Source organism: Onychomys torridus, chromosome 7, assembly GCF_903995425.1.
Source record: "Onychomys torridus chromosome 7, mOncTor1.1, whole genome shotgun sequence".
In the NCBI taxonomy this organism is placed as follows: Eukaryota; Metazoa; Chordata; class Mammalia; order Rodentia; family Cricetidae; genus Onychomys; species Onychomys torridus.
The window spans coordinates 103454814-103482284 of NC_050449.1; the positions used below are offsets into that span (position 1 = coordinate 103454814).

Below are 27471 nucleotides of genomic sequence, written 5' to 3' on the forward strand. Positions count from 1 at the left end.
TTCAATAAGCTTGCTGTGCCCGGGTGCCAAGCCCTCCCCGACCAGATCTGTTTTGTCTCTTGCTAGGCTGAGTCACATAGAATAGATAGATAGTTTATCAGCACATGTCCTCCAGATCATATTATCCGCTTACAAATATAGCCTGTTAGCGCACAGGCACGGTAGTCCTTCCGCTGGGGGTGTTGCTCTGCGAGTGTAAACAGCGTCGAAAGCGGATTACAGGGTGGCAGCCGCAGCCGGGGACTCCCAGCACCTACCGCACAGGGAAGGTGAGTGGCGGGTGGTCTCTGCCCCAGCGGCTGGGGGGTGTGAGCTAGCAGATGGGAGCTCCTGTCCTGCGACTGCGCAGAAGCTGAGTGGGGCGTCGCGGCTGCTTGGGGGGGGACCCGCCACCGCGCCTGCGTTGTGGCTTTGGCTGTTTAAGGCTTCACCTGGTGCTCGGTGAGCTCCAGACAGCAACCATCGAAGCGCACGGAGAGGACCAGGCTTTGATCGGTGCTTAGTTCAAGAACCACAATTGAATGGGGCGACAGAAATCTCGTGGGGGTGCGCGGGTGCCCTCAGGTGGGCTGCAGTCGGGACAAGGTCCTCAGGAATCCTCCTGGTTCTTTCGGGGGGACCATCACGGTGCCCAAGACGGAGTTTCAAAGTGCTGTCCAGGGGGTGATAAATCATCTTTGTTTGTGCCCTCTTCTGGTCCTTGGAAAATATGCTTGACGTCTAGCTGGGAGGGAGGGTTGTGGGGAGTGGTCCTTCCTTTCACAAAGCTTCGTGCGCCCCCTGCTGTGGGTGGGGCGGGGGTTGAGGCAAGGGAGGCAAAGTGATTGGAGACCCGCAAGAGTATTGTCCAGCTCTGTTAACAGCCCAGATGCAGTGGCTTCTTGGCTGGACGGTCACCATGGCCTGGGGCGCCCTCCAGTCACCGGTTCCGTAGAACCGCTAACCGAGTCGAGTGGGGGAAAAGTCCCTTAATGCCCACGGACCTCTGGTGTGTCAGTTTGGCTTCTTGTTTTTAAACAGGGTCTCATGTAGCCCAGGGTGGGGAAGGAACCTAAGGATTTTCTGCATGCCAGGCAAAAATTCTACTGAGCCATACCTCAGCCCTCACCTCTTGCTTACATCTTACACTTAACTGATGACCAATGGTCTGTCTTGATTTCTTTTCTTTAGTTAATTGGCACCCCCTCCCCATCCTTACTGGGTGACAGGTTCCATCTTAAGCTACACTTGACCCAATGATCACAGGGTGCTCTCTCACCAAGCCTGGGCGCTGTGCGCTGTGGTTGTATCTTGTCCACATGAAAATCCAGCAGCTCTGTCCCCAGGGATTTGTGGCCAGTCAGCCAGGAGGCAGGGTTACAGCTTGGGCCATCTGACTCAGCCCCTGTTCTTCCTTAATCCTTTCTGTACCCTCTGGTCTCTCCTGACTTGAGCTTCTAGTTTAACAAATCACCCTAACAATAATCAAATGTCCCAAGGGAAACTCAGAGCAGGTAGCATAAAATATAATTCAGTTTAGAATTCAGCGGTGACTGTTCTGACCTTACTTTAAACTTTAGCCCCTGGCTACCCCACTGTTCTATTGGAAAACCCATTCTGCCTTCCAGCTGTGGAGTGTACAGCTGTGGAGTGTAGGGCCCCCCAAATCCCCACCCCACCCCCACACAGAACCCTGGTCTCCTGAGCAGTTCCTATTTGCTGTAGCCATTCTCTTGGAGGGAGCTAGACGGATCACATCTTCCCATACAGGATACACCTAGAAGGAGCCCAGGGAAGGCTGGGAACTTGACTCCCCAGGTGTTAGGGCAGGAAGGGAAGGTAGGATGTTGTTAAGAGTTGTTAGGGGCAGAACCTGGGAGGCAGCTGTGGAACAAGCTAGGCCCAGCTGGCGTCCTTGATAGGCCAGTTAAACAGACATCAGTACAGAGCAGAGAGCCGGGTGTATTCGGTGTGGCCATATTGGAAATGGAACAAAGAGGCTTCGAGGAACTCCCCTCCCTGGTCCACCTTCACAGTCCTGACATGGGGTTCGAGTTTAAACAGTAAGAGAAACTGCACAGCTAAACTGTCCTGGTCATGGGATCCTGCCCATTATCTGGGCTCCAATCTCTGCTGCAACATGATCTGACCAATGGTCAGAACTGTGTGAAATCTTCTGAGATATACGTTTCTCCTTTTTGAGATACAAAAAAAAAAAAAAAAAAAAAAAAAGGCTAGATGAGGTTTCAGCCTTTTCTTTCTCCCAGTGTGAGGTTATCAAGGGAAATTCCAATTTTAGGGAGAGGGTCGTCAACTGTCTCAATCGTATGATAGTCAAAGGTAAGAGAAAAGTATCCCTTTAGGATATCTTCATTGCAGACAGATGGTCACAGGGAGCCAGGTCCGTCCCTCCGTAGCATCCAAGTGTTCCCTGGCACCTGCTTTTTCTCTCCTTCCTTTGTACCTCTCTCTGTACCCACAATGCCGTGGCATCAGTATGGGAGACTTTGCTGGGTCTCTTCCAAGCTCCTCCAGATCTTTCCCATGATGCTCAGAGCTTGGTACCCTCTCCACACCTCCAGCCCCCTAAGCCCTTGACAGCCCAGTCTACCATTTGACAAGGGAGAGGGCTAGGTGACCCGAATGTCCCCTCCAATCCCCTGGCATATGACTGAGTGAAGACCAGAGCTGTGGTGCCAGGGGACACATTTTTCCAGTCATGCCCTCTGGCTCCAGGAAGCCAATGCCTTTGTAAAGCGGTTCTGCCCTAACTGAGCTGGGGGAGGGGGGCAATGGAAAGTTTGTCAGCTAAACCTGCACTGATGGTTGTGTCCCCTGTCACTCCTAAATCTGCTCCCAACCCAACTTGCAAGTTCTCCAGACTCTCCGCAAGGCTTCCCCCCCTCTTGTGGCTCCATACAGTTGGTTCAGCCTCAGATATCTGATTCTCTGATTCAAATGCTGAGCTGAAATATGTCCCTGCGTGCAGATGTTTGGTGTTCTCCCTGATAGCCTGTGGATGGACGTGGGAGCTGTGGAAGGGACCTCAGTCTTCTTTCTGTTTTTCTGGCTTCCACGGGCACTACATGCACATGGTGCACAGATGTAGATACAGCCAAAACACTCACACACAGAAAAATAATAAATTCAGTTTACAAATCTGACCTGTCGCTCTAGCCCTGTGTCATTTCTCACCCACTCTGCACCTCCACCCTAGTAAACTGCTCCTCAGTTCCTCACTCCATAGACGCAGTCAGCTTTACTTAGGCATTTTGGTTGATTTTTAAAAAAAATTATTGTAATTTAAGATGTTATTTGTTATTGTTTTTGTTGTTGCTGTGTGTGTGTACAAGTCAAACGTGTGCCATGCCATGAGTTTGAAGGTCAGAGGACAAGTTTTGGGGAGATGGTATGAGCCATGTTCCCTTTGGGGTGGAAGAATATAATACGGGTTTTAAGTTGTTTTTGTTCTTAATGGCTTTTTGCCCCCAACAGTAACTTTCTATTTCCTGAAATGTAGATCATTCCTCCTTGTCTTTGTAGCATCTCCCTGTACCTGTCACACAGGAAACAGGGGTGATTGAGGTGCTCACTCTTACCCCAGCCAATCAATAATTCAGTTATTTCTTTAGAGAAATTGCACTTCTATAGAAGATCTGAGTTTGGTTCCCACTACCCATATCAGGTGACTCACAACCATCTGAAACTCTGGCTCCAGGGCAATGCAAAGCTTCTGGCTTCCCTGGATACTAACACATATCTACGTGCACACTTGTGCACACACACACACACACACCATACATATATACTTTTTTTGTTTTTTTGAGACAGGGTTTCTCTGTATAGTTTTGGTGCCTGTCCTGGATCTGGCTCTGTAGACCAGGCTGGCTTTGAACCCAGAGATCCACCTGGCTCTGCCTCCTGAGTGCTGGGATTAAAAGTGTTTGCTACCAGGCCCGGCTTGTATGCATGTGTTTGATAAACACAGTCTATGTGCATATAAAGCTGACACGTGTGTTTTTTTATAGGTAACTTTATGCTGCTCCCCAAATGGGACACAAAGTGGTCGTGTTTGACATTTCTGTCGTCAGAGCCTTGTGGGAAACTCGTGTCAAGAAGCACAGAGCATGGCAGAAGAAGGAGGCCGAGAGGCTGGAGAAGAGCGCACTGGAGAAGTACATTTTGGTGCCTGTTATTCCAGCTTGGTGGGAGTGGGGACTCAGGCAGGGCGCTGGTTACCGGGGAGGAAGGAACTCTTCCTTCTGTCCTCCCCAGAGGAAGAGGAAGATTTCTCACTGTCATGGCCACTTTCCCCCATAGACTTCATAACCCGTGTGGTGCTGCACTCCATCCCTTTAACAGTGACACCCAGAGTTGTGAGGAATTACAGAATGTCCAGACACTGTGCTAGGCACAAGGGGGACAGAGATGGCACAAAAATCCTTTACACTCAACCCCATAGAGGCTGCCCTTCACTGAACCTACTAAGCATTTTGTTCATCTACTTGAACTTGAAATGATGCAGCCCTACTCTCAGAAATGCATGAAATGTGAGTAAAAGAGTTCTTTTGATGGCTCAGCAGTTAAGAACACTTTCTGCTCTTGCAGAGGACCAGGGTTCGACTCACAACCACCTATAGTTCCAGCTCCAGGGTATGTGATGATGTCCTCTGGCCCCGTGAGCATTACATACACCTGGTGCATAGAGACAAGTAGACACACACACGCACACGCACACCACTAAGTTGCAGAGCTGGAGAGATGACTCAGCAATTAAGAGTGCTTGCTGCTCTTCCGGAGGACCTGAGTTCAGGTCCTAGCAATCAGTCAATAAATTTATCTATAATCTTTTTTTAAAAAATAATTTATAATTTTACCTTTTTATTTTATGTGGATTGTAGCACAAATCTTAAAAGTTCTTATTAATAAAATCAAACCTGAGACCAGTTATTGGGGTGAATGCTGGAAGATCAGAGAGAAGCAGAACAAGCCACAGCTACCTCACCTTGGTAGTTCCTCAGCTGATCCTGTTTCCTCAGACTGGAAACCTCTGTGTCCTCATCCAAATGGATCTCAGCTGAACTGTGCTGCTCAAAGCCTAAAAGCTTAACCAGCCAAATGCTAAACCAGCCAAATGGTTCTAGTTTCTGGTCTTCATGCCTTATATATTTTCCTACTTTCTGCCATCACGCCCTGGGATTAAAGGCGTGTGCTACCACTGCCTATCCTCATGTTTAATATTGTGGCTGTTCTGTCTCTGACCCCAGATAAGTTTATTAGGGTGCACAATATTTTGGGGAACACAATACTACCACAGTGCATTGGTATCTTGCCTTCATGTATATCTGTGTGAAGGTGTTAGATCTTGGAGTTACAGACAGTTGTGAGCTCCCATGTGGGTGCTGGAAATTGAAACCCGGTCTTCTGGAAGAGCAGGTTAATACTCTTCACTGCTGAGCCATCTCTCCAGCCTCCTACAATCTTTTTTTTTTTTTTTAAATAATTTGTTGTATGCACTCATGCGCACTCCTGCCACTGCACACTCATGGAGGTCGGAAGACAACTTGTAAGAGTCGATGCCCTCTTCCATTGGGTTCTGCGGGGTCAAACTCAAGTCATCAGGCTTGGCAGTGAGTGTCTTCACTGCCAAAACATCCTATCAGCACCGCTTGTCTTCAGAACAAATCAGCCTGAGTAACCCAGGGTGGTCTTGAACTCCTTGTCTAACAAGAATGAGCTTGAGGGGTTGGGGATTTAGCTCAGTGGTAGAGCGCTTGCCTAGCAAGCGCAAGGCCCTAGGTTCGATCCTCAGCCACACACACACACACACACACACACACACACACACACACACACACACACAAAGAATGAGCTTGAACTCCTTTTGGTTTAGTTTGGTTTTGCTTTCAAGACAGGGTTTCTCTGTGTAGCCCTGGCTGTCCTGAACTTGCTTTGTAGACCAAGCCGGCCTTGAACTCATAGAGATCCTCCTGCTTCTGCCTCCCAAGTGCTGGGATTAAAGGCGTGCACCCCCCACTGCTGGGCTGAGCTTGAATTTCTAATTGTCCTGCCGGTACGTCCCGGTGCTGGGATTACAGGCTGGATTTATATGGGTTTGTAATTTGTGATATGGGAAAGATATAGTGTTATCTTCACACTGTGTTGCCTGGATCTGCCTTCTGACCTGGTTTCAGAAGCACAAAAAGCTGAGGCAGGGGGATGTCTCAGCAGGAGGAGGCCTTTATTGCTGTGTCTGTGGATCTGAGTTTGTTTCCTGGGACCTGAGTGATGGAAGAGAAACGACTCCTTCAGGATGGCCTCTGGCCAGCTGTGTTCCAGAGGCTGGCCTTGAACTCCTGGCCCTGCTTCCACCTCTCAGGTGCTGGGACTACTGCACCAGCACTCGGAGCCCTGCTGGATGCCTTTCCCCAGAGCGCTTCTTCCTGTGATTGAAACCTTTGGAGCTGTGTTAATTATTAAGTGTTCCTGATCCCTCAGTCTAATGCCAAGGCAAAACCTCCACGACATCTAACGTGGCTTCTTGTCCGCAAAAAGTTGTATGGAAAGGAGATGTTTACAGAGCAAGGCGGCACATGCAAAGCTGCCTGGTGAGTCGAGGCCAGGCTGGTCTGTAGGAGACTCGGCCTTAATAAAACAGACAAAACGAAGGTGACACCTGCAGATAGAGCTGGGAACCATCTACAGAAATGTGGGGATGTGGAGTCGAAAGCGGACATTGTAATATAGTTTCAGAAAAAAACACACCAAAGCGAATGTGTCCATAATTTTGGTAGGAGGTTTAGCCAGAGATTCCATCTGACTCAGCTCATCTTTTTTAGTTGTGGGAATTAGTGATTCACAGAAGGGTCTCAGTTTTCCCAGCATTCCTGGCGGCAGGAAAGAAAGATCAGGACAGGCCTTTGGCAGCCAACAGAGGGAAACCGGGTTCCAGGGAAGTGGAGGACCAAGCCTGCTTGTTTTCCCGGGGGAAATAGCAAGTCTTCTGCTTCCTGTCTTAGAATAAAGGAAGAGTGGGACTTTGTGGCCGAGTGCAGGAGGAAGGGCGTGCCCCAGGCGCAGTACTGCAAGAATGGCTTCGTGGACACCAGCGCAAGGCTCCTGGAAACGATAGAGAGGAACTCCGTCGCCAGGCAGAGTGCATGGGTCAAGGACAGAGACAAACGGAGCAATCCGTTTGTGTTTGAACTTTCAGGGGCACAGTGGAAGGTGAGTCCAGTGTCTGTCTGTCTGTCTGTAGAAAGTGGGCACTCAGGGTCGTGTATTGCTGAGGTTGACCTTAACTTTGGCCAAATGAATGCTCTGGTCTGTAGAGGACTTTCCAGTGGGTGTGAAAGAGCCCATCCTCGTATGCATTTTAAAAAAAACGTGTTTTTTTTTTTTTTAAACTGCTGGGAATTGAGTCCATGGCTTCATGCAGGTGAACAGAGCCCGGGGCTGTGGTGAGAATGAACCAAGTGAACATTCTGTGAGCTGCAGTTCTCTCAGAATGAGACTGTGCTATAAAGTCTCCTTGCTCTTTTTCTTTTGCGTTTATAACAAAAGCTTTCTCCCAGAGTCCATGGAAGAATCTATAACCAGCTAGGAACCTAATCTGAGGGATATCAAATGATCTATGCATGCCATGCCCTTTCAGTCCACACACTTTATTGTTCTCAGTAAGCTTCTGAGCTCTGCTGTTCTCTCCTTGTTCTCCTGCTTCTCTGAGTCAACAGCTTCTTCTCAGCTCTCATTCCTGGCTCCTCTCTTCCCTGACTCCTTACATTTCTAACGGAGACTCCTCAAAATCCTGAGAAAAGTTTCAAAACCCTCAAGGTCATAGCACATTCCTAGAATAGATGATAAGGAGCAGAGCCATTACCGTGGTAGTGCCAAGTTCCAAGGTCTCAGGACCAGAGGGAGGGGGCACAGTGCCCAATGCAACAAACTCTGAGACATAACTTTTTATCAGCAGACTTGGCAAGTGAAGACTTGGCAGGCTTTTCTTAGGGTGTTTTGTGTTAGTAACCTTGGTGAGACACCTGGGACTCTGACCTTGTGCATAACTGTAAAATTTTAAATTTATGATCTATTTACAAAAGCCTTTAGTCTAGTTTGAACTTGCTCTGAGGTAAAAATGAACTAAATGTTAGGCTGAGGAGAGATTATTATTTTCTGTGTTAGTCTGAGCAAAAGGAACAAAGCAGGCTGTAAGTGTCTACAGTCTCATGGGACAATGGATCTGGCTATGAAGCATCTCCTAGTATGTTTTCTATATATCAAAATTATACAGCTAAATGAAAAGTCATCTTCCTGACCACCCACACATATATGTGCCCATGAGATTGAGATGTAATAATGAAATTACATATGCATATTTTATAAAAATGCATGGTTAATGGGGAGACATCATAGCTGTAATTGCATAAGAAGTTTATAACAAGAAACAGCCAATTCATTCAAAAGGCAATAACGCCAACACACCTTGAAGATGGCTTAGTCCTTTACCAAAATCCTTGGTTCTGATAGGTTGACCTTTTGAACACTATTTGTCACCTGCTGTATACTCCCATGGCCTTTTGCTATGAGCAGCTCTTAATACATTTCCATCATTTAGATCAGTAGGTACACAGATAGTGCCTAGTTACTGAACTCAGGTCATCAGGCTCGGTCGCAAGTACTTATACTCAGTGAGCCGTCTTGGCGGATCAGAATGCGCGTGCGTGCGTGCGTGCGTGTACATGTGGAGGTCAGAGGACAACTTTGGGAGTTGGTTCTCACCTTCCCCCATGTGGGTCCCAGGGATTGGACTCTGGCTGTCAGGCTTGGTGGCAAGCATCTTTACTTGGTAAGCCATTCTACTGGCCCTCTACTTTATTATTATTATTGTTTTGTTTTGTTTTGAGACAGGGTCTCACTATGTAACTTTGGCCAAACTGGAACTTGCTATGTAGGCCGGGCTGGCCTCGTACTTGGAGAAACCCACCTGCTTCTGCCTCCTGAGTACTGGGATTGAAGGTGTGCACCACCACACTCAGCTCACTTTATTTTTTTTGAGACAGGGTTTCTTACTGAATTGGAAAATCACCTTTAAAAAAATAGTTTTGAAATTTTACTTTTTATTTTAGGTGTATGGGTGTTCTGCCTGCATGTATGTCTGTGTACCACATGTGTGTCTAGTGCCCATAGAGGCAAGAAGAAGATGCCAGATCCTTTGGAACTAGAGTTACAGACTGCTGTGAGCCACTGTGTGGGTGCTGGGAACTGAACCCAGGTGTTCTGCAAGTACAGTTAGTGCTTATAACAGCTGAACCAACTTGTCCATTTCTAGAAAGCTGTCTTTTACTGCGAGGGCTGGCCAGCCCCCAGGAACTACCGTCTCCATGGGAGTTGCAGGCAAGTGTGGGCTCTGCATTCACTCTTGCTTTCACAGCAGGTGATGTTGCCCCTGAGCCGTCACCCTGACCCCTGTCTAGTCTTTTGGTGAAATACCATTGGTGTATCATTCTCATGTGCTGTCGGAAGACACAGCCCTGGCCACATATCCACATCAGGAGAGTCTCTGTCTGGTATGTATATGGGTACAGTGTGTGTGTGTGTGTGTGTGTGTGTGAAAGGTCAACCTTGGGTGTCTTCCTCAGTTGCTCTCCACCTTGTTTTTTGAGATAGGATTTCTCACTTTTACTTAGAACTTGCCCATTGGACCAGGTTGGCAAGCCAGTGAGGTTCCTAGGATCTACCCACCACCTCTACCTTTCCAAGGCTGGGGTTAAAGATGTGAGCCACCACACTTGACATTTAAAGTGGGTTCTGGGGAGCAAACTCAGGTCCCCAAGCTTGTGAAGTAAGCATTTTCCCAACTGAGCCATCTTCCCAGCCTCTAGCTTTCTTTCAAATACACCTTGGTGATAATGCCCACTTTACCTGTGTCACAGTCTTTAATGACGTAATACCTGAGTGTAAGGACATTGGCAGGTAAAGCACACACAGCAGCAGTGATAATGAGGTCAGTTACAGGCTGCCACTCTCCCTACAGTGCTGCACCACACATTGCTGATGGGAAGGAACATTATGTTCACCTTCATGGTGTCGGGGACCCTTGTCTCTCTCTTTACTGCCAAGTACTTCCTGGGGAGCTTGGGCATGGTGGTTTGGATTTCTTCAGTGGGACAAGCTGCTGCTCAGAAGTCTTAAGCACCTTTCCACACCATTATGTTCTTATCCCAGCACACTTGAACTAGGGAGGCTGTGGCTGCCACTGTCCTTCAGAAGCCAAAGCCACACGTAGTGGTATTTGTCCTGCCCATGACCTTGGGCTATTGGGCCCCAAGGAGGTGGTGTTTCTGGTCTTTGTACTGGCCTCTCAAAAGGAGCAGGGAGAAGGGTAGGCCCTATACCACCACAGCCAGGGATATGGGGCAGCTGAAAGGAGGTGGAGGCTGGCTTGGAATGGGTTTACTGCACACTGCCTGTCTTTCAGAAGCTCTTTCTTCTGTTATAGACTCATAAACATAAAAGCACTTGAGGGTTTGGTATGGAAAACACTAGTTATTCATCAAATATTTCTTTTCTTTCCTTTTTTCTTTTTTTCTTTTTTTTTTTTTTTTCTTCGAGACAGGGTTTCTCTGTGTAGTTTTGGAGCCTGTCCTGGAACTCACTCTGTAGACCAGGCTGGCCTCGAACTCACAGAGATCCACCAACCTCTCCTGAGTGCTGGGACTAAAGGTGTGTGGCACCACCGCCCGCTCAAATAGTTCTAAAAGCAACTACAGAGTACTAGAGCATAAATGTCTAAAACAACCAGGTGTGCCCAGCCTGCTCCCTGCATCTCAGGATAGCTGTAGATGCAGACCAACAATACATAATCATAAGCTTATTTAAAATATGGGATATTTTTTGTAGATTTTTTAAACTCAGTTTGTGCAGTTCTCAAGAACTGTCTGTTATGATGTCAAAGTTTGTACATGCCAAAATGGAATATATAGGGCAGGTTTTATTTTTAGAAGATGTTAAATGTATGCTGTTGATAAATATTGTGAAACTGGTCATCTGTGTTCACTAGGCTTTACACACACACACACACACACACACACTATATTAACTGCATGGATTATGTATGAGGTGTGTATGTGAGTATGTGTGTGTACCTGTGTGTACCTATGCTTGTATGAGCTCAGAAGCCAGAGGAGTATGCTGTGTGTCCTGCTCACTCACTCTTCCCCTTATTCTGATAATGTACATGTTAAATAGTTAATATAAATTAATTATATTTGGAGACAGGCTCTTGCTAAGTTGTCAAGGCTGACCTTGAACTTGTGATACTTCTGCCTCATCCTCCCAAACAGATGGACTTCCAGGTCTGCACCACTAGGCCTGGCTAGGATTTGATCTTATTGTCACGAATCTGAAGCGAAGCTGCTCCGCTGTCCTGAAATTAATGACAATCACTGTGGTGATACTTTATTTGTGCAATCCAGTCAAGTTTGTCTGAGGATCAGAGGGAAAAGCCAGCCACTATAGTAACACAGATGTCAGGCAACGGTAGCACGTGCCTTTAATCCTATCACTCAGGAGGCAGGGATCTGTCTGGATCTCTGTGAGTTCAAGGCCACACTGGGAACAGAGTCAAGCATGGTGGCACAAACCTTGAATTCCAACACTAGTTAACCATAAAGGTTTGGAGGTCTGTACAGACAGACAGGAAGTGACAGAGCTGGGCAGGAAGAGGAAGTGATATAGCTAGACAGAGAGAGCAAATGAGATAGCAGAACAGAAAGGCATATAGGTGTGGGTATACCGGAAGTAAGCGGTCTCTCTGGAAGCTGAGGTATTGGTGAGGTGAGGTTGGCTTGTGGTTTTTTTCTATTCCTCTGATCTCTCAGGTTTTAAACCCCGATATCTGGCTCTGGGTTTTTAATTTAATAAGACCATTTAACAATTTGTCTACAAATTACCACTGGCTTCTGCAGAAATGTCCCCATGCTCTCACATGCCTTTTATATTGTGAATAAATCTTGGTCTGTTGAGGCTTGCTGACCACTGAGAAACTGCCTCTGACTAATGCTGTTCATCCTGTTTCAGGAGCTGCCTGATTCGCTGAAGGAGCAAACACACCTCAAAGAATGGCACATTCACAGCACCCTGATTCAGATTATTCCTACATACATTGAGCTGTTTCAAGCAATGAGAATTCTGGATTTGCCGAAAAACCAAATCACGAGTCTTCCAGCTGAAATTGGTAGGTTACTCCACAGGAATCTTCAGTCCTTGTGTGTGGTGAGCAGGCAGGTGTGGGGCAGGTGTAGGGCAGGTGGTATAGTGCAAACACCCCATTTCCTCCTCCTACTGCTCCTGGATGTCCTCAGCTACTTCTCTGTTCCCAGAACCACTGGTTCAGTGTCCCCTTTGGGACATGAAGTACCATGATCTGCCTGCAAGACTTAGCATTGATAGAAATTTCAGTTGCTCAGAAAAACCTGAAGTCTTGTGAGTGGGCAACACTTTAAGAATTTTCTGAGCCAGGAAGTGGCGGTACATACTTTAATCCCAGCACTCAGGAGGCAGAGGCAGGCAGATCTCTGTTAGTTTGAGGCCATCCTGGTCTACAAAGTGAGTTCTAGAACAGCTAGAGCTGTTACACAGAGAAACCCTGTCTCAAAAAAACCCAAACTCACTTGCCCCTAAGACTGACAAATGACTTCAGTGTGCAGTACCTGTTATGATATATTGCACAGTGGACCCTGAGGGTATCCTGCCTGTTCAGGGAAACATGCTGGCATGCTGGGCAGATGCAGTGGTGAGCAGGTGCGTGACCCATGCCATGTGGGCATGGTGAGGGGACAGCAGTGGACAGTCATTTATGATCCAGACGCTGCATCCACACGGAAATGGTTTATTATAATAGAGAGATGGAGAGAAAGATGTTAAAGAGGAAGAGAAGAGAGAGAAAGAGAAAGGGAGAGGGAGAGAGAGAGAGGTCAAGGGTGCTTACCTTGTGGGAGGAAAGGCAGAAGAGAGAGAGGAAAGGAAGGGGTTTTTCCTTAAAATGAGCCTTTTATGCCAGGATGCAGGGTGGCTCCAAGGGGCAGGTCAGAATACTAACATTGGTTTCCAAGGGATGAGTCAGAAAGTCAGAATGTTAACATTCCTTCATTTTGATTATTATAAAAAGGTGAGTTTGGTTGGGGATTTAGCTCAGTGGTAGAGCGCTTGCCTAGCAAGCGCAAGGCCCTGGGTTCGATCCTCAGCTAAAAAAAAAAAAAAAAAAAAAAAGGTGAGTTATTGATAGCAAGTTGGGGAACAAGGTTGCTGAATTCCTGAGACCGCTTCAAGCTGACAAGGGGTGAAGTGGGAGGGGGAGTGAAGAAGCATGGGTGGTGGGCATCTCCACAGGCATGGAGACCTCAGGCGTCTGTCCTTGAGGTCGGTCGCTAGGAGAAAAAATTATTACCATTGGCCTTATGAGCTGAGCTAGCCTTGGGAAGAGTGGAACAGAGAAGTGCCTTGGTTGTACAGAAGAGGGAAAGGGTGAATAAGTGAGACATGAGTGAATGAATATGCCCCTTTATTGGGACATCTTAGAAACCCAGGTTCCAGTTGCTGGGCAGGTACCCACCTGAGCCCGGAGAGGTGGTACTGGCAGTGAATTTGGGGTGATGTGTTCTTCAGGGGTGCAGGAGCCACCACATCTGCCCTTTCTCTGCAGGTGGGGGTGCATCCATCCCAGTTGACATCCTTGAAACTAGTGCCAGCTGGTGTAGGGGCTGGTGTTTCTGGGGAGCCCCTTGGCCCAGGCAGGAGGAAGGAAACTGCAAAAGGGTTAAAAATCCATTTAAGGACTCTTAAGAACACTTTGTAGTCAATGTTGTATCAGTTTATCAGGGCTGCATTTATCAGTATTAAAACTTTGAACCTCTGGAGTTATATCTGAATCCGGTCTATCCTGTACCATGAAGTCTGTGAATGAGGCATACCTGTCTGTAATTGGAGAGCATACATATAATCTTGGGATTGGGGCTGTTAAACTGATACACCCTTGTCATCAAACATCATCAGATCTGAGAAGGATAAATTTTAGAAGTGAGACAGCTTTCCAGCTACCTTGGCAGCGATCCCAAGTCTCTCTGTGGTCACTGAGGGACAGAAGCTCCAATGGCAGCACTTGTTCAGCTGATAGGCCCAGGAGATCTGACTGATTTTTTCTGTTTGGAGAGATCACCCTACCTGTTTTGGCAGAGAGGACAATTGATCCCTATTGCTCCTCTTATCCACAGTCTGGACAGGATCTCAGCTTTTCGCTGCATGGCCAACCTTGCCATGAGTTTCCGGGTGGAAGTTCTTCTGCAGCCATCTGTCTTCTTGGAGGAGATACAGGATGCTGCCAAGAGCTGGCCTCGAACTCACAGAGATCCACCTGACTCTGCCTCCCGAGTACTGGGATTACAGGCATACTCCACCACCGCCCAGCGTCCTCTTTTGATTTTTGAACATTTTATTTTTGAATATTGGTGTTTTCCCTGTGTATGTAACGGTGCGCCATGTGCATGAAGAGGCCAGAAGAGGGTGATGGATCCCCTGGAAATGGAGTACAGTTTGTTATTAGCTGCCCTGTGCATGCTGGGAGTTGAACCTAGGTCCTCTGGAAGAGCAGCCAGTGCTCTTCATTACTGAGCAATCTCTGCAGCCCCTACCTATCTTCTCTCTGTCTCTCTGTCTCTCTGTCTCTCTGTCTCTCTCTCTAAGATTTATTTATTGTTAGGCGGCGGTGGTGCACACCTTTAATCCCAGCACTTGGGAGGCAGAGCCAGACAGATCTCTGTGAGTTTGAGGCCAGCCTGGGCTACAGAGTGAGTTCCAGGACAGGCACCAAAAACTATGCACAGAGACCCTGTCTCAAAAAACAAAAAACAGGACTAGAGAGATGATGACTCAGCCATTAAAGGCTAGGCTCACAACCAAAACACAAAAAACAAAACAAAACAAAAAAAGATTTATTTATTATGTATACAGTGTTCTGTCTGCATGTGTCCCTGAAGGCCAGAAGAAGACACTAGATCTCATTACAGGTGGTTGTGAGCCACCATGTGGCTGCTGGAAATTGAACCCAGGTCCTCTGGAAGAGTAGTCAGTGCTCATAATCACTGAGCAGTCACTGCAGCCCTGAACTATCTTCTTTAAGTTGCTTTCGGTCATGATTTTTATTAGAGCAACAGAAAAGTAGCCAATACACATGCCAACTATAGTGTCAAAGGGAGAAAACAACTGGAGAATCGAAACCAACCAACAAACCACGAAACAGCGTAGCACCGAGTGAGATGCTCTAACTGAAGATTGACATGCATCCGATGAACAGACGTTTAATAGAGAATGCTCAAAATACAAATACAAAATCATGTCTTATGTCTTCACACTTCCCCCTGCTTTTCTCCCTTTGAATTGCTTTTTGAGACAGGGCCCTTGATGTAGAACTGTGTAACCTTTCTGTTTGTGTGTTTCAAGTGCTAGAATGCAGGCACTCACTGCCATCTCTGGGATCCCTGTCATTAGGTGAACAGTTCACCCCTGAGATTTGTTTCTGTTCTGTTTGTTTTTGAGAAAGAGTCTCACTGTGTAGACCTGGCTGGCCTGGAACTCACAGAGATCTGTAGGTAGGCAGAAGTTTCTCCCCCACCTGCCTGTTCCCAAATATCCAGCAGCTGCTTCCCAAATAATTGACTTGGAGGCTTAATATTACTTATAAATGTTCAGCTGGTAGCTCAGGATTATTATTAACTAGCTCTTATACTTAAATTAATCCATAATTCTTATCTATGTTTAGTCACATGGCTTGGTACTTTATCTCAGTAAGGTATTCTTATCTTGCTTCCTCTGCATCTGACTCCTGACTCTGCCCTTACTCTTCCTAGAATTCTCCTAGTCTGGTTGCCCCATCTATACTTCCTGCCTGGTTACTGGCCAATCAGCATTTTATTAATCAATTGGAGTGACAAATCTTTACAGTATACAAGAGCATTATCTCACAGCAGAGATCTGCCTTTTTCTGCTTTCTGAGCACTGAGATTAAAGGGCTGTGCACCATACCTAGCTTGTTTCTGTTTTTAAAAGGCTTTGAAGGATCTACCCAATGGAGGTTGACTTTGTGTGTTGCCAGGTCACTTAAAGAACCTGAAAGAACTCAATGTGAGTTTCAACCATCTGCAGAGTATTCCCCCAGAGCTGGGAGACTGTGAGAATCTGGAGAAACTAGACTGCTCTGGGAACCTGGACCTGATGGAGCTCCCCTTTGAAGTAAGACACACGTCTCTGCTCTGTCTGTGACTTCCTTTTTTTTAACTTAGGATGTGGATTATTTTAGACCGCAAGAAACATTTACTAAAACTTCTAGGTTGTTTGTTCTTTCTCTTTTTAATTGCCAGGTTGTTTCAGGCTTTATATGAGTTGCCAAACAAGTTTGAAATAGGACAAAACTAGGAAACTTAGATTATGCAATTTCAAAATTTACTGTAAAATTATAGCATTCATAAAGACAGACACACAGAAAAATGGGACAGAATTGAGATTTTAGAGATAAATCTCCATAATATATGCATATATTTACATATATGTTATAATTTTATTATGAGATAGTAATGCTATGTAGTCCTAGCTGTCCTGAAACTTGCTCTGTACTGGGTTGGCTCTGAACTCACACAGATCTGCTGTCTCTGCTTCCTGACTGCTGGGATTAAAGGTGTATAACACCATACCCAATGATATTGTATTTACAATCAACTGATTTTTCAACAAAATCACCATGGAAATTCAATAGAAAAAGGACAATCAATTCAATAGAAGGTTTTGGGAAAATTAAAACCCTTGTCTAACTCCATGCATATTATAACATAAATGAAGAATTTGAAAAACACCCTAGATGAAAGAACCAGATTTAAAAGAGTGTTACATGAAATTTCCAGAAAGAAAAATGTATAGAGAGACAAAGTAGATTTGAGTTATGGTTCACTGTACATCCATGATGGGGATGTTTTGTGGCATGCAAATTCTACCTCGTTGAAATTTGGAGTATTAAAAGGATTTGCCCAAGAAATGACTGACAGCACCTTGGACTGGTGTGTGAAGGGGTGATGAGGAAGATCAGATACAAAGCGTTCTCTGAAGGATTGTATAAGGACTGCATACAGGACATGGGGCTAAGACAGACAAAGATGACCTAACTTACCTCCACTCTGAACACCTGAGTAAAGGTGGACTTTCTGGACTGGGGTGATTAGAGCATGTACAGATCTGAGTGGGGGAGAGTGGGTCCTGACTGAGCACCATGGCCAAGCACATTCAAAGTGAGGTGAGTGTTATCATCCACTATTACCAGACACTGCCTCTGATTTGCTGTGGAACAATCCTTTTCTATAATATAAATATGTATTACTCTCATTTGCTAATAAAAAAACTGATTGGCCAATATCTGGGCAGGAAGAGATTAATCACAAGAGCCAGAATAGGAGAATTCTGGGAAGAGGAAGGGCAGAGTCAGAGTTGCCAGCAAACACAGAGAAGCAAGATGAGAATGTTGTACTGACAAAAGGTACCAAGCCATGTGGCTAAACATAGATAAGAATTATGGGTTAATATAAGTGTAAGAGCTAGTTAGTAATAAGCCTGAGCTATAGACTGAGCATTTATAATTAATATAAACCTCTGTGTGATAATTTGGGAAGTGGTTGCCAAGTATTTAGGAACAGGTAGTTGGGCAGGAAACCTCTGATTACACCCATCCAGGCAGTATGCCCAGCAGTGGCAAGGAATAAGAGCCTCCCTTCTAGGATAATTGGTAGCCAGTGCTTTGTGAGAACTTTGCAAGCAGCAACTATCTCCAGCAGAATGCTGTGGTCAGTTTCTCCATTCCACTTTATCAGACAATCATTTAAAACTACTTTTTCCATGAATTCAGAATAAATTTAATGATTATTTCTAAAGTTCATACATCTCTGAAGTCCTGTCTGCAGGACCACCTCAGCCAGTTAGGACCACATGAAAAAAAAGATTTACCCTTTTATTTCCAGCTTCATCTTAGTGAACAAATAAATCAGGATATGCATTCTAGAAAACAGACATCATCCATCGAATAGGCATAAAGTGAAATGGAGATGTCTTGTTTTATCCTCTTTTGATAGTACTTCTAGGACTAGGGCTGTTGTTTAGTTGGTAGAGTCCTTGTTCAGGATGTGCAAAGCCCTGGGTAGGTTTGATCCCCAGAACTCCATGAAAACTGGGTTTGGTGGCACGAGCCAGTAACTTCAGCACCTGGAGGTAGTGGCGGGAGGATCAGGAAGTTCAAGGGTATCCTATACAAATGGTGGCTCACCTGGGTCACATGAGACCCTGTCTCAAAACAAAACAAAACAAATAAAAATATATGCACTATACAGTTTCTATCCTTAGATTAAGGTCTTTGTCTAGGTATTAATATTTTCATAGACCTTATAACAGGTTCAAGGTGATTGATATGTCCAGAAAATATTATGGATTTCATATTTTTTTAAAAAGAATTTATTTATTTATTATGTCGTTTTTTATTTTCTTTTTCTGTGTATCTGATTGTTGGCACCCTGAGCAGAAGCCTTAGTTTGGATTACAGGCATGCAGCACGTCTCTCTGATCATTCCCTGATACAAGCTGCTTTCACATTCATTTTTTTGGAATTCCGGACAAGAACATAATCAGAGCATGTCCCTTTGGTAGAGTGTATTTAACAACATGAAGATGGGACTCATATTGAGCTAAATATGGGCGTTCTGCTGATTGCTGCCCCCCTTGTTGGGCCAACTAACCCTGTGTTTCTCATAATTTTGAAAACTGTGGTTTAAGTGTCTGTAGGGTATTATTTGTTCTGGGTGTGTGCATACCTGTGTTGGTGCATGTGGAAGTCAGAGGACAGGTCTTGGGAGCTGGTTTTCTTTCCATAGTGTAGGTCCTGGGAATTGAACTCAGATCATCAGGCTTGGCTGCAAATGCTCTTATCCACTGAGCCATCTTCATGGCCTGAATATGTGTTTGGAGAGACAGCTCTAATTTTACTCATGGATGCTCAAAATAAGTCAGTAAAAAAAGTTAATTTCTTTCATGTTTCATAGCAGCTCCTAAACTCTCATAACCAATTCCAGATATGAAATATTTGTTCAACTTTATTCAAAAATCATAGATTTGCATTGAAGTAAAATGTATCTCCCCGTGTACTTGACTTGGCATGTTGCAGACAATAACTGTGAATATAAAACCACAGCAGAAGAACCCAATCCTGCTTAGCTGCTGGGGCCAGAGAGATGATGAGCTCTTTACTATGTCGTGTGAATGTGGGTTTCCTCAAGACTTGTCAAAACTTGTTAATGCAGTCCTTGCCATGCCATACTCTATACAATTTGGACTTTCTACCTGAGCATAGTGACACACACTTAATTCTAGCAGAGACAGGCTGATCTCCATGAGTTTGGGGCCAATCTGGTCTACATAATGAGTTCCAAGACAACCAGGGCTTTGTAGTGAGACCCTGTCTCAAAAAACAAGTAAACAAACACAGCAAAATAAAACAACAACAAAAGACCCGGAACTCTCTTCCTTCTGTGACTTTGCATGCACTGTTCCCCACCTGGGAGACCCAAGTCCAGTTTTCTGTTCTCCATGAAATCTTTTCGGACCCCTGACCATTACTCCCTCCTACTGCTGGGGAAAATCACCCTTCATTTCCTGAAAGTTGAGACTTGTCGTATGTTCTTACTACATGAGTTGCTTTGTTTATTTATGAAGATATCAGCTCCTCAAGGGCAGCTATAGTATACAGCTTATTTCAGCATCCCCAGCAGAAAGTACAGTGAATGATATACCATAGGTACTCCAAAACACATAGTGGGTCTGTTTTTTCTTTCTTCTTAATCTATTTTTATTTTATGCGCATTGGTGTTTGCCTGCATGTATGTCTATGTGAAGGTGTCAGATCTTGGAGTTACAGATAGTTGTGAGCTGCCACATGGGTGATGGGAGTTGAACCCAGGTCCTCTGGAAGAGCAGTCAGTGCTTTTAACCACTGAGCCATCTCTCCAGCCCCTGGGTCTGTTTTTGTTGTTGTTGTTGTTGTTTTAATACATATATTCATGGATGCTTTGAAGAAGAAATATTATTCTAAATGCTATAAATTGAACTTAATTCCCATTTCACAAGGCGTATTAGTCTCCTGTCTTAATGCCAGTATCAACTGCTAACAAAAACAGCTCCTGGAGTGAGGAGTTTACGTGGCTCATGCTCCCAGGGGACCGTCTACCATGGCAGGGAAGTCATAGCCGCAGGAGCTTGAGGTAACCATTCACACTGCGTAGTCAAGAAGCCGAGAGTGATGCATGCTGGTGCTGAGCTTGCTTTTCCTTTTTGTGCAGCCTAGGACCCCAACCTGGGGAATGGTGCCATCTCCAGTTAAGGTGGGTCTTCCAAACTGACTGAATCTACACAATCCCTCCCAGACTTGCCCAGAGACTTGTTTCCATGTAATTCTCAATCCTGTCAAATTAACAATCAGGATTAACTGTCACAGAGGGTAACTAGAATATTCTCTTATTCCTTTCCAGTTGAGTAATTTGAAGCAAGTGACGTTTGTCGATATCTCAGCAAACAAGTTCTCCAGTGTCCCCATCTGTGTCCTGCGAATGTGCCGTCTACAGTGGTTGGATATCAGCAGCAATAATTTGAGTGATCTGCCACAAGACATAGACAGGTAGCTACTTGCATCCTAAGGTGAGGTATATGAACTAATTACTAGTACATTAAGACTGTTAACACTTTAGATATGCCGTACACAAATATTCTTTGAAACCAACTAATTTTCTAGAGTTTGGCTCTAGGAAATGATAGAATAAGACAGTTTCCATTGTGCACCATATGTACATGTATGTATGCATTTGGACAAGTCTGCTTCAGTTATTTATTTATTTATCTATCTATCTATCTATCTATCTATCTATTTTTTACGTAACGACAGATTCTCTCTTTGTAGCCCTGGCTATCCTTGAACTTACTGTATAGACCAGTTTGAGCTTGAACTCACAGAGATCTGCTTGCCTTTGCCTCCCAAGTGTTGGGTTAAAAGTATCCAACACTACACTTGAATTTTTTTGTGTGCTCAAGCATAGAGGCCGGAGGACAACTTGAGGGTGTTTTTCTCTCTCTCCACATGTGGGTCCAGGAGAGCAGACTCACACTGTCAGGCTTGGTGGCAGGTGCCCTTACCTGTTGAGGCCCTCACTGCACCTTCCTTTGAGACAGAGTCTTGCAAAATAGCCCAGGTTAGCCTTAAACTCATGATCTTCCTGCCTCAACCTCCCAAGGACTGGATATACATATGCCACCACAAACAGCTTAGAAGAAATTTTTACTTTATCTATCTATCTATCTATCTATCTATCTATTATTTTTGAGATAAGGCTTTGCTCTGTAGCCTGGAAAGGTTCAGAACGGACAATGCTTCTGACTCAGCTTCCTGAGTGCAAAGATCACTGATGTGAGCCTCTTGACTAGGCTTCAGTCTTTCATGGAATAACATTGCTAGTTCTACTCCACAGGAATGGAAAAGAAAATTTATGTATAGAGAAGCATCACTCTGCTTAGAACAGCATCAGGGAGGGAAATTTTTATTACTTTTCATTTATTAATTTAATTAATATAATTTATATCATTTATATAATCTTTAAATAGAATTGACATGTTGGTTATGTTGTTAAATTGTATCCACAAAGCTATTTCATTTTTAAAAACAATTACTGCCAGGTAGTGGTCACACGTACCTTTAATCCCAGCACTTGGGAGGCAGAGGCAGATGGATCTCTATGAGTTTGAGGCCAGCTTGGTCAACAAAGCAAGTTCCAGGACAGCTAGGACTGTTACATAGAGAAACCCTGTCTCAAAAAAACAAAAAACAAACAAACAAACAAACAATCGAAAAAACCCAAAAACAATTACTATGGGCCGGGGAGATGGCTCAGTGGGGGAGTGTCTGCTGTGTCAGCACGAGGACCTAAGTTGGATCCCTAACCATCCTATAATAGTTGTGTGTGGCTGCTCCCAGCTGTAACCCTAGTGCAGGGGTGGGCAAAGACAGGTGGGTCCCCGGAGTTTGTGGCAGTCTCTCTAGCTAATTGGTGATCACCAGGTTCAGTGAGAGACCCTGCCTCAAAAGACAAGGTGGAGGGGCTGGTGAGATGGCCCAGTGGTTAAGACTGAATACTGCTCGCAGAGGACCAGAGTTCAGTTCCCAGAACCCACATCAGATGGCTCACAACCACCTGTAACTCCAGTTCCCAGGGGTCTGACTCGGCGGCACTCGCACTCATGTGTACATACTCACACACAGACACACACAAGTATACATAATTTAAAATAAAAAAATTAGAAGATAAAGCGAAGGGTCTGGGGAGGTAGCTTTACTAGGAGCACTTAATAGCCAGGTGTGGTGGCGCATGCTTTTAGTCCCAGCCCTTAGGAGACAGGCAGGCAGATTTCTGTGAGTTCAAGACTAGTCTGATCTACATTTAGAGTTCCAGACAGCCAGGATTACATAAGAGACCTGGTTTCAAAACATGAACACAGAGCAGAAAAGAACGCATAACTGCTCTTTCAGAGGCCCCGGTTCAGTTCCCAGCACCCACACTGCGAAGTTCCCACTGCCTGTAACTGCAGCTCCAGAGCATACAGCCCTCTGACCTCTGCGGGCACCTGCACTCACGTACACATAATTAAAGAATAAAAATAATTCTTAGAAAATAAGGTGGAGGACAACAGTGGAAGTGTTATCTCTTTACCAGGGTGAGAAAACACGAGGTTCAAGGGAACCCTCTGTAAGAGTTTTTATTAGGGAAGGGAAGGGTGGAGGCGAGTAGGCCTACCGAAAAGAATAGTGTAGTGGGTATGGGGGAGGCCAGAGGGAGAGGGAGCTAGTAGAGCCTGCTTTTATAGGTCACCTCACACATGGGTATATGAGCTTAGTAGCTATATCACGCATGTGCATAGATTACGTGATCACTCTCCATGCAGATTATGCGACCATGCTTTGCACGGATTATAGAGGACGTAAGGCCCTGGAGTGACTAAGCATTTTGTATGACTCCTGACAGCACATGCACAGTCATGGGACTCCAGAAGTGGCTAGGGACAATAACAGGAACCCTCAGTGTTGACCTCTGACCTCTACATGCTTGTGTGCACATGTGAATGTGCCCCTTCATGCATGTGTGTGCACACAAATAAAAGTAAAATGAATTTAAGATGTAACCAGTTCTTTAAAAAATAATTACTGCACCAAAACATGTAATGTGAGATAGATTGACTCAGTCATTCATGCCACTGATACTAGGCTTGCATGCTGGGCCTGTAGAGTGGGCTGGGCTTAGCGAACGACATAACCTGTGTACTCTTGGAGTCTACACCCCCATCCCAGACATATAACCTGTGTACTCTTGGAGTCTACACCCCACCTCCCAGACATATAACCTGTGTACTCTTGGAGTCTACACCCCCCCTCCCAGACATATAACCTGTGTACTCTTGGAGTCTACACCCCCCCCCCTCCCAGACATATAACCTGTGTACTCTTGGAGTCTACACTCCCCCCTCCCCCACCCTCCCAGACAGGGCTTCTGTGTAGCCCTGGCTGTCCTAGAACTAGTTCTGTAGAGCAGGCTGGCCTGGAACTCACAGAGATCCTCCTACTTCCCCCTCCCACATGCTGGGATTAAAGGCATGCACCACCACTGCCTGGCGGAGTCTACCCTCTTATTTACAGGGAAGAATAAAAAAAAAAACTGTTATGATTCACATGCTTAGGCCTGAGCATGACCTTCCTCAGGTCACCTTCTCTACTCTTGGTCCCTGTGATGAATGAATGCCTTCCTGGGCTAAGGAGACCAAGTGGGACTTGTTTTGTGTTTGAAATGACAGGACTTTTTGAGAGATTTGTGGCATTACATAAGACTTTGTAAATAATGAAAAAGATAATCTGGAGGGAGGGTCTAAATGCAGGAGACACTTAGAGGAGTCTGCAGATTTCTGAGGCCCAGTGGGCTGTGTTCTGTATTGTTGCTGAACCTGTCTTCAGTAGGTGATTTAGTCAGTAAAGTAAAACCTTCATAATTATATGCATAATTTAAAAAGTCCGGGTTAGGGATTTAGCTCAGTGGTAGAGCGCTTGCCTCAAAAAAAAAAAAAAAAAAAAAAAAAAAAAAAAGTCGTAACTTTATCTAAATGTGAAGAGAAAGCTTGTGGTTGCACACATGTTTTGGTGGGATGAGCCGAGCAGGCTTTCCTGGCAGGAGCTCTGTAGTTCCCTGTGGATCCTCTCCTGAGCCCTGGCTTCTCCTCCACAGGCTGGAAGAGCTGCAGGGCTTCCTCCTGTATAAAAACAAGCTGACCTACCTTCCTCAAGCCATGCTCAACCTCAAAAAACTCACCTTGCTGGTTGTCAGCGGGGATCACCTGGTGGAGCTCCCGACTGCCCTCTGTGATGGCTCCACACCTTTAAAGTGAGTACATGGGAAGGGGAGGGCCCCCAGGACAGGCACCCTTGACACCCCTGATTAGGTGATCCTCACACACCTGAGAATCTGACCCTACTCCACTTTCTACAGGAATTGGAAGGGATTTGTTTGTTTTTCACATGCCCTGAGTAGTACACATCATGAATTTCTGGAGCTACAAAACTACTTGGCAATGGACAGCATGAGGTGGGGACACAGGCTTGGGCGCTCATTTGTCTCCCAGCTGTCACATCCCTGCTGCCCTGGATAGGCCAGATACTACTGTTCAAGGGATCCTCTCTGCTTGCCTCATCATTCTGACCTCCCTCAGTGAACTCCAAAACAAAGACAACCATCCATGGAAAGGCGATAGGAGCTCCAGTCTGGGGTGAAGTCTTGTTCACTCCCAAGCAGATAGAAAGATGACAAGGCAAGAGACTGTGCCCGCAGGAACCTGTGTATACATCTTCATTTGTCATTATGAAGAGACCAAAACCAAAATGGTGTGTTGTGAGCAAGATAAAGGAAAAACGGGATTCTGATTGGCTGACTCAGGTCTTTTAATTTCTGTTAGGGTCTCACGTAACTCAGCCACTATGGAGTTGAGGCTGACCTTGAACATCTCATTCTCCTGCTTCCACTTCCTGAGAATTGGGATTCGCGCTCCGTAGCTCCAGCCCCTTAGTAAGTCAGTCTTATTATGAAATATAACCATAATGTAGTGGCTTGCATCAATACACAAAGTATTGACCTTCATATTTTAAGTATAGAGGGAGTGTACGAGACATCACCAGTGGGTAGCCCAGTTTAGAAGCATTTAGATCTAAGATGCTAAAACTCATTATCTTTTACAATCTTTCCAACCATCTCACACAGCTACCTCTAAGCTCTGGAAACTGTATGACCATATACTAATAAAAGCTGATGAGATCGATGGCAAAGGACATGGGGCTGAAGACAGCAGGTGGAGAACAATATGGTTTATAAGAGACTGGGGCTATTCCTTTTTTTCTCAAATAATTTATTTAAATTTACTTTATGTGCATTGGTGTGAAGGTATCTGATCCCCTGGAACTGAAGTTACAGTTGTGAGCTGTCATGTGGGTGCTGGAATTGAACCTGAGTCCTCTGGAAGAGCAGCCGGTGCTCTTAACCGCTGAGCCATCTCTCCAGCCCGACCAGGGATATTTCTAAACCAAGCATGCTCTTGTTAAATAAACTTAGCCTTGCTCCTCCAAGTGTTTAGGGTCCAGTCTGTCCCTTTACAGCCAAGCTGCATCTACAGATGGCCTATGCCACCCATAAGAAGTAGTCAAGTTGGGGACTGTGGGTGGAGCACAATGGTAGAAAACTTGTCTATCACACACAAGACCTTGAGTTTGAACCCAAGAAACAAAACCCTTCCCATCCTTTCCTGAATTATCTAACCACCTGCATGCCTCAGGATACCAACATTCTGTGGAAAAACAAACCTAAGTGAGCCGTCCCCTGGCTGACCAACTGTGTTCCCCTTTATTTGTGACATTTATACGGCTATTTGGTTTGGATGAGTTGATGTTTTCAAAAGAATTTTTTTTAAAGATTTATTTATTATATACACAATGTTCTGCCTACATGTATGCCTGCACACCAGAAGAGGGCACAAGATCTCACTACAGATAGCTATGAGCCACCATGTGGTTGCTGGGAGTTGAACTCAGGACCTCTGAAAGGGTAGCCAGTGCTCTTAACCTCTGAGCCATCTCTCCAGTCCCCGTTTTCAAATTTTTAAATCAATTTTTGAAATGGAATCATATTATCATATTAACTTAGGATACTAATTTGTCAACATAATTAACTTAAAGATCATACTAGGAGGCAGGATGGCTCAGTGGGTACAAGTATTCCACTATGCAGATGAGGTGGTCTGAGTTTGATTCTTGAAACACACAGAAGCAGGAAAGAATAGACTCTGTAAGGCTGTCCCCCTGACCTCCACATGCACACCTTAGCACACAAGTCCTGCCCCCCACATCAGGTATACACATACACACACACACACACACACACACACACACACACACACACACACAGTAGTATTTGTTTTATAATTTAAGGGTTACATAGTTAGTAATACAACCTTCACATTTTAATTGTGTGTTTCTCAGTGTCTGTGTTCTGTCATACAGCTGATACATGTAGCAAGCATGAAATATTCTAGGAAAATCTCATGTTTCATGCAGGAGACCTGTGCAAGATCAAGGCAGACAAAATCCCAGCATGGACACAGGAGGTGGGCATGCAGGCCCAACCCTGGCTAAGGGAGTAACCAGTAGCTCCTGGGAAAGGGAGAACCAGTTTTCTTTAAGGGTGCAGCCCCTGCTGAGTTGGCCACACAGCCCAGAGTATATGGGCAAGAGCAACTATAGCTGGTTGGTTTTCTAAAACATAGAGAGAAAAACTAAACTGGGTAGGGCAGCTGAGTGGACCAGGAGTGAAGTGTGTGTGTGTGTGTGTGTGTGTGTGTGTGTGTGTGTGTATGTGTGTATGTGTGTATGTGTGTGTGTGTGTGTGTGTGTGTGAATATGAACAAAACACATTATATGAAATTCCCAAAGAACTAGTAAAAAAAGAGAGGAAAAAAACTCATGTTCTAAAAAAATGCATTATTGCTTCACAAATAGTCACAAATAATGTTTTTTGTCAATTTGACTTACATTGATGTATGTATTTCATAAGCAGGTGGAGTTTATATAATACATTTTAGATGGTTTTAAATAATATTCACAACTCACCTCTTTCTTTAAGATCTTCAATATATGCTTTCATAAACTCTTTATCAAACTGCTGACGGTCCTGTTCACTTTCTATTATTTCATCGCTGTCTTGACATTGGGTCTTATCAACAGGATTGTCCATAAGGCTTACAAATCTGTTGGGGAAAGTATGGAAAGCAGCACATGTTTACTGT

The 27471-nt window shown here is 45.0% G+C and overlaps 1 protein-coding gene across 1 annotated transcript; it reads left to right on the forward strand.

Moving 5' to 3' along the window:
• Window positions 1-24531, forward strand: Lrrc2 (leucine rich repeat containing 2). Its single transcript, XM_036193717.1, has 7 exons — window positions 1-269; window positions 4008-4154; window positions 6999-7206; window positions 12058-12214; window positions 16127-16263; window positions 20586-20731; window positions 24372-24531. Exons 2-7 carry the CDS (start codon window positions 4030-4032, stop codon window positions 24529-24531), a joined length of 933 nt encoding a protein of 310 aa, XP_036049610.1. The 5' UTR covers window positions 1-269; window positions 4008-4029.
• The last annotated feature ends 2940 nt before the right edge of the window (window positions 24532-27471 follow it).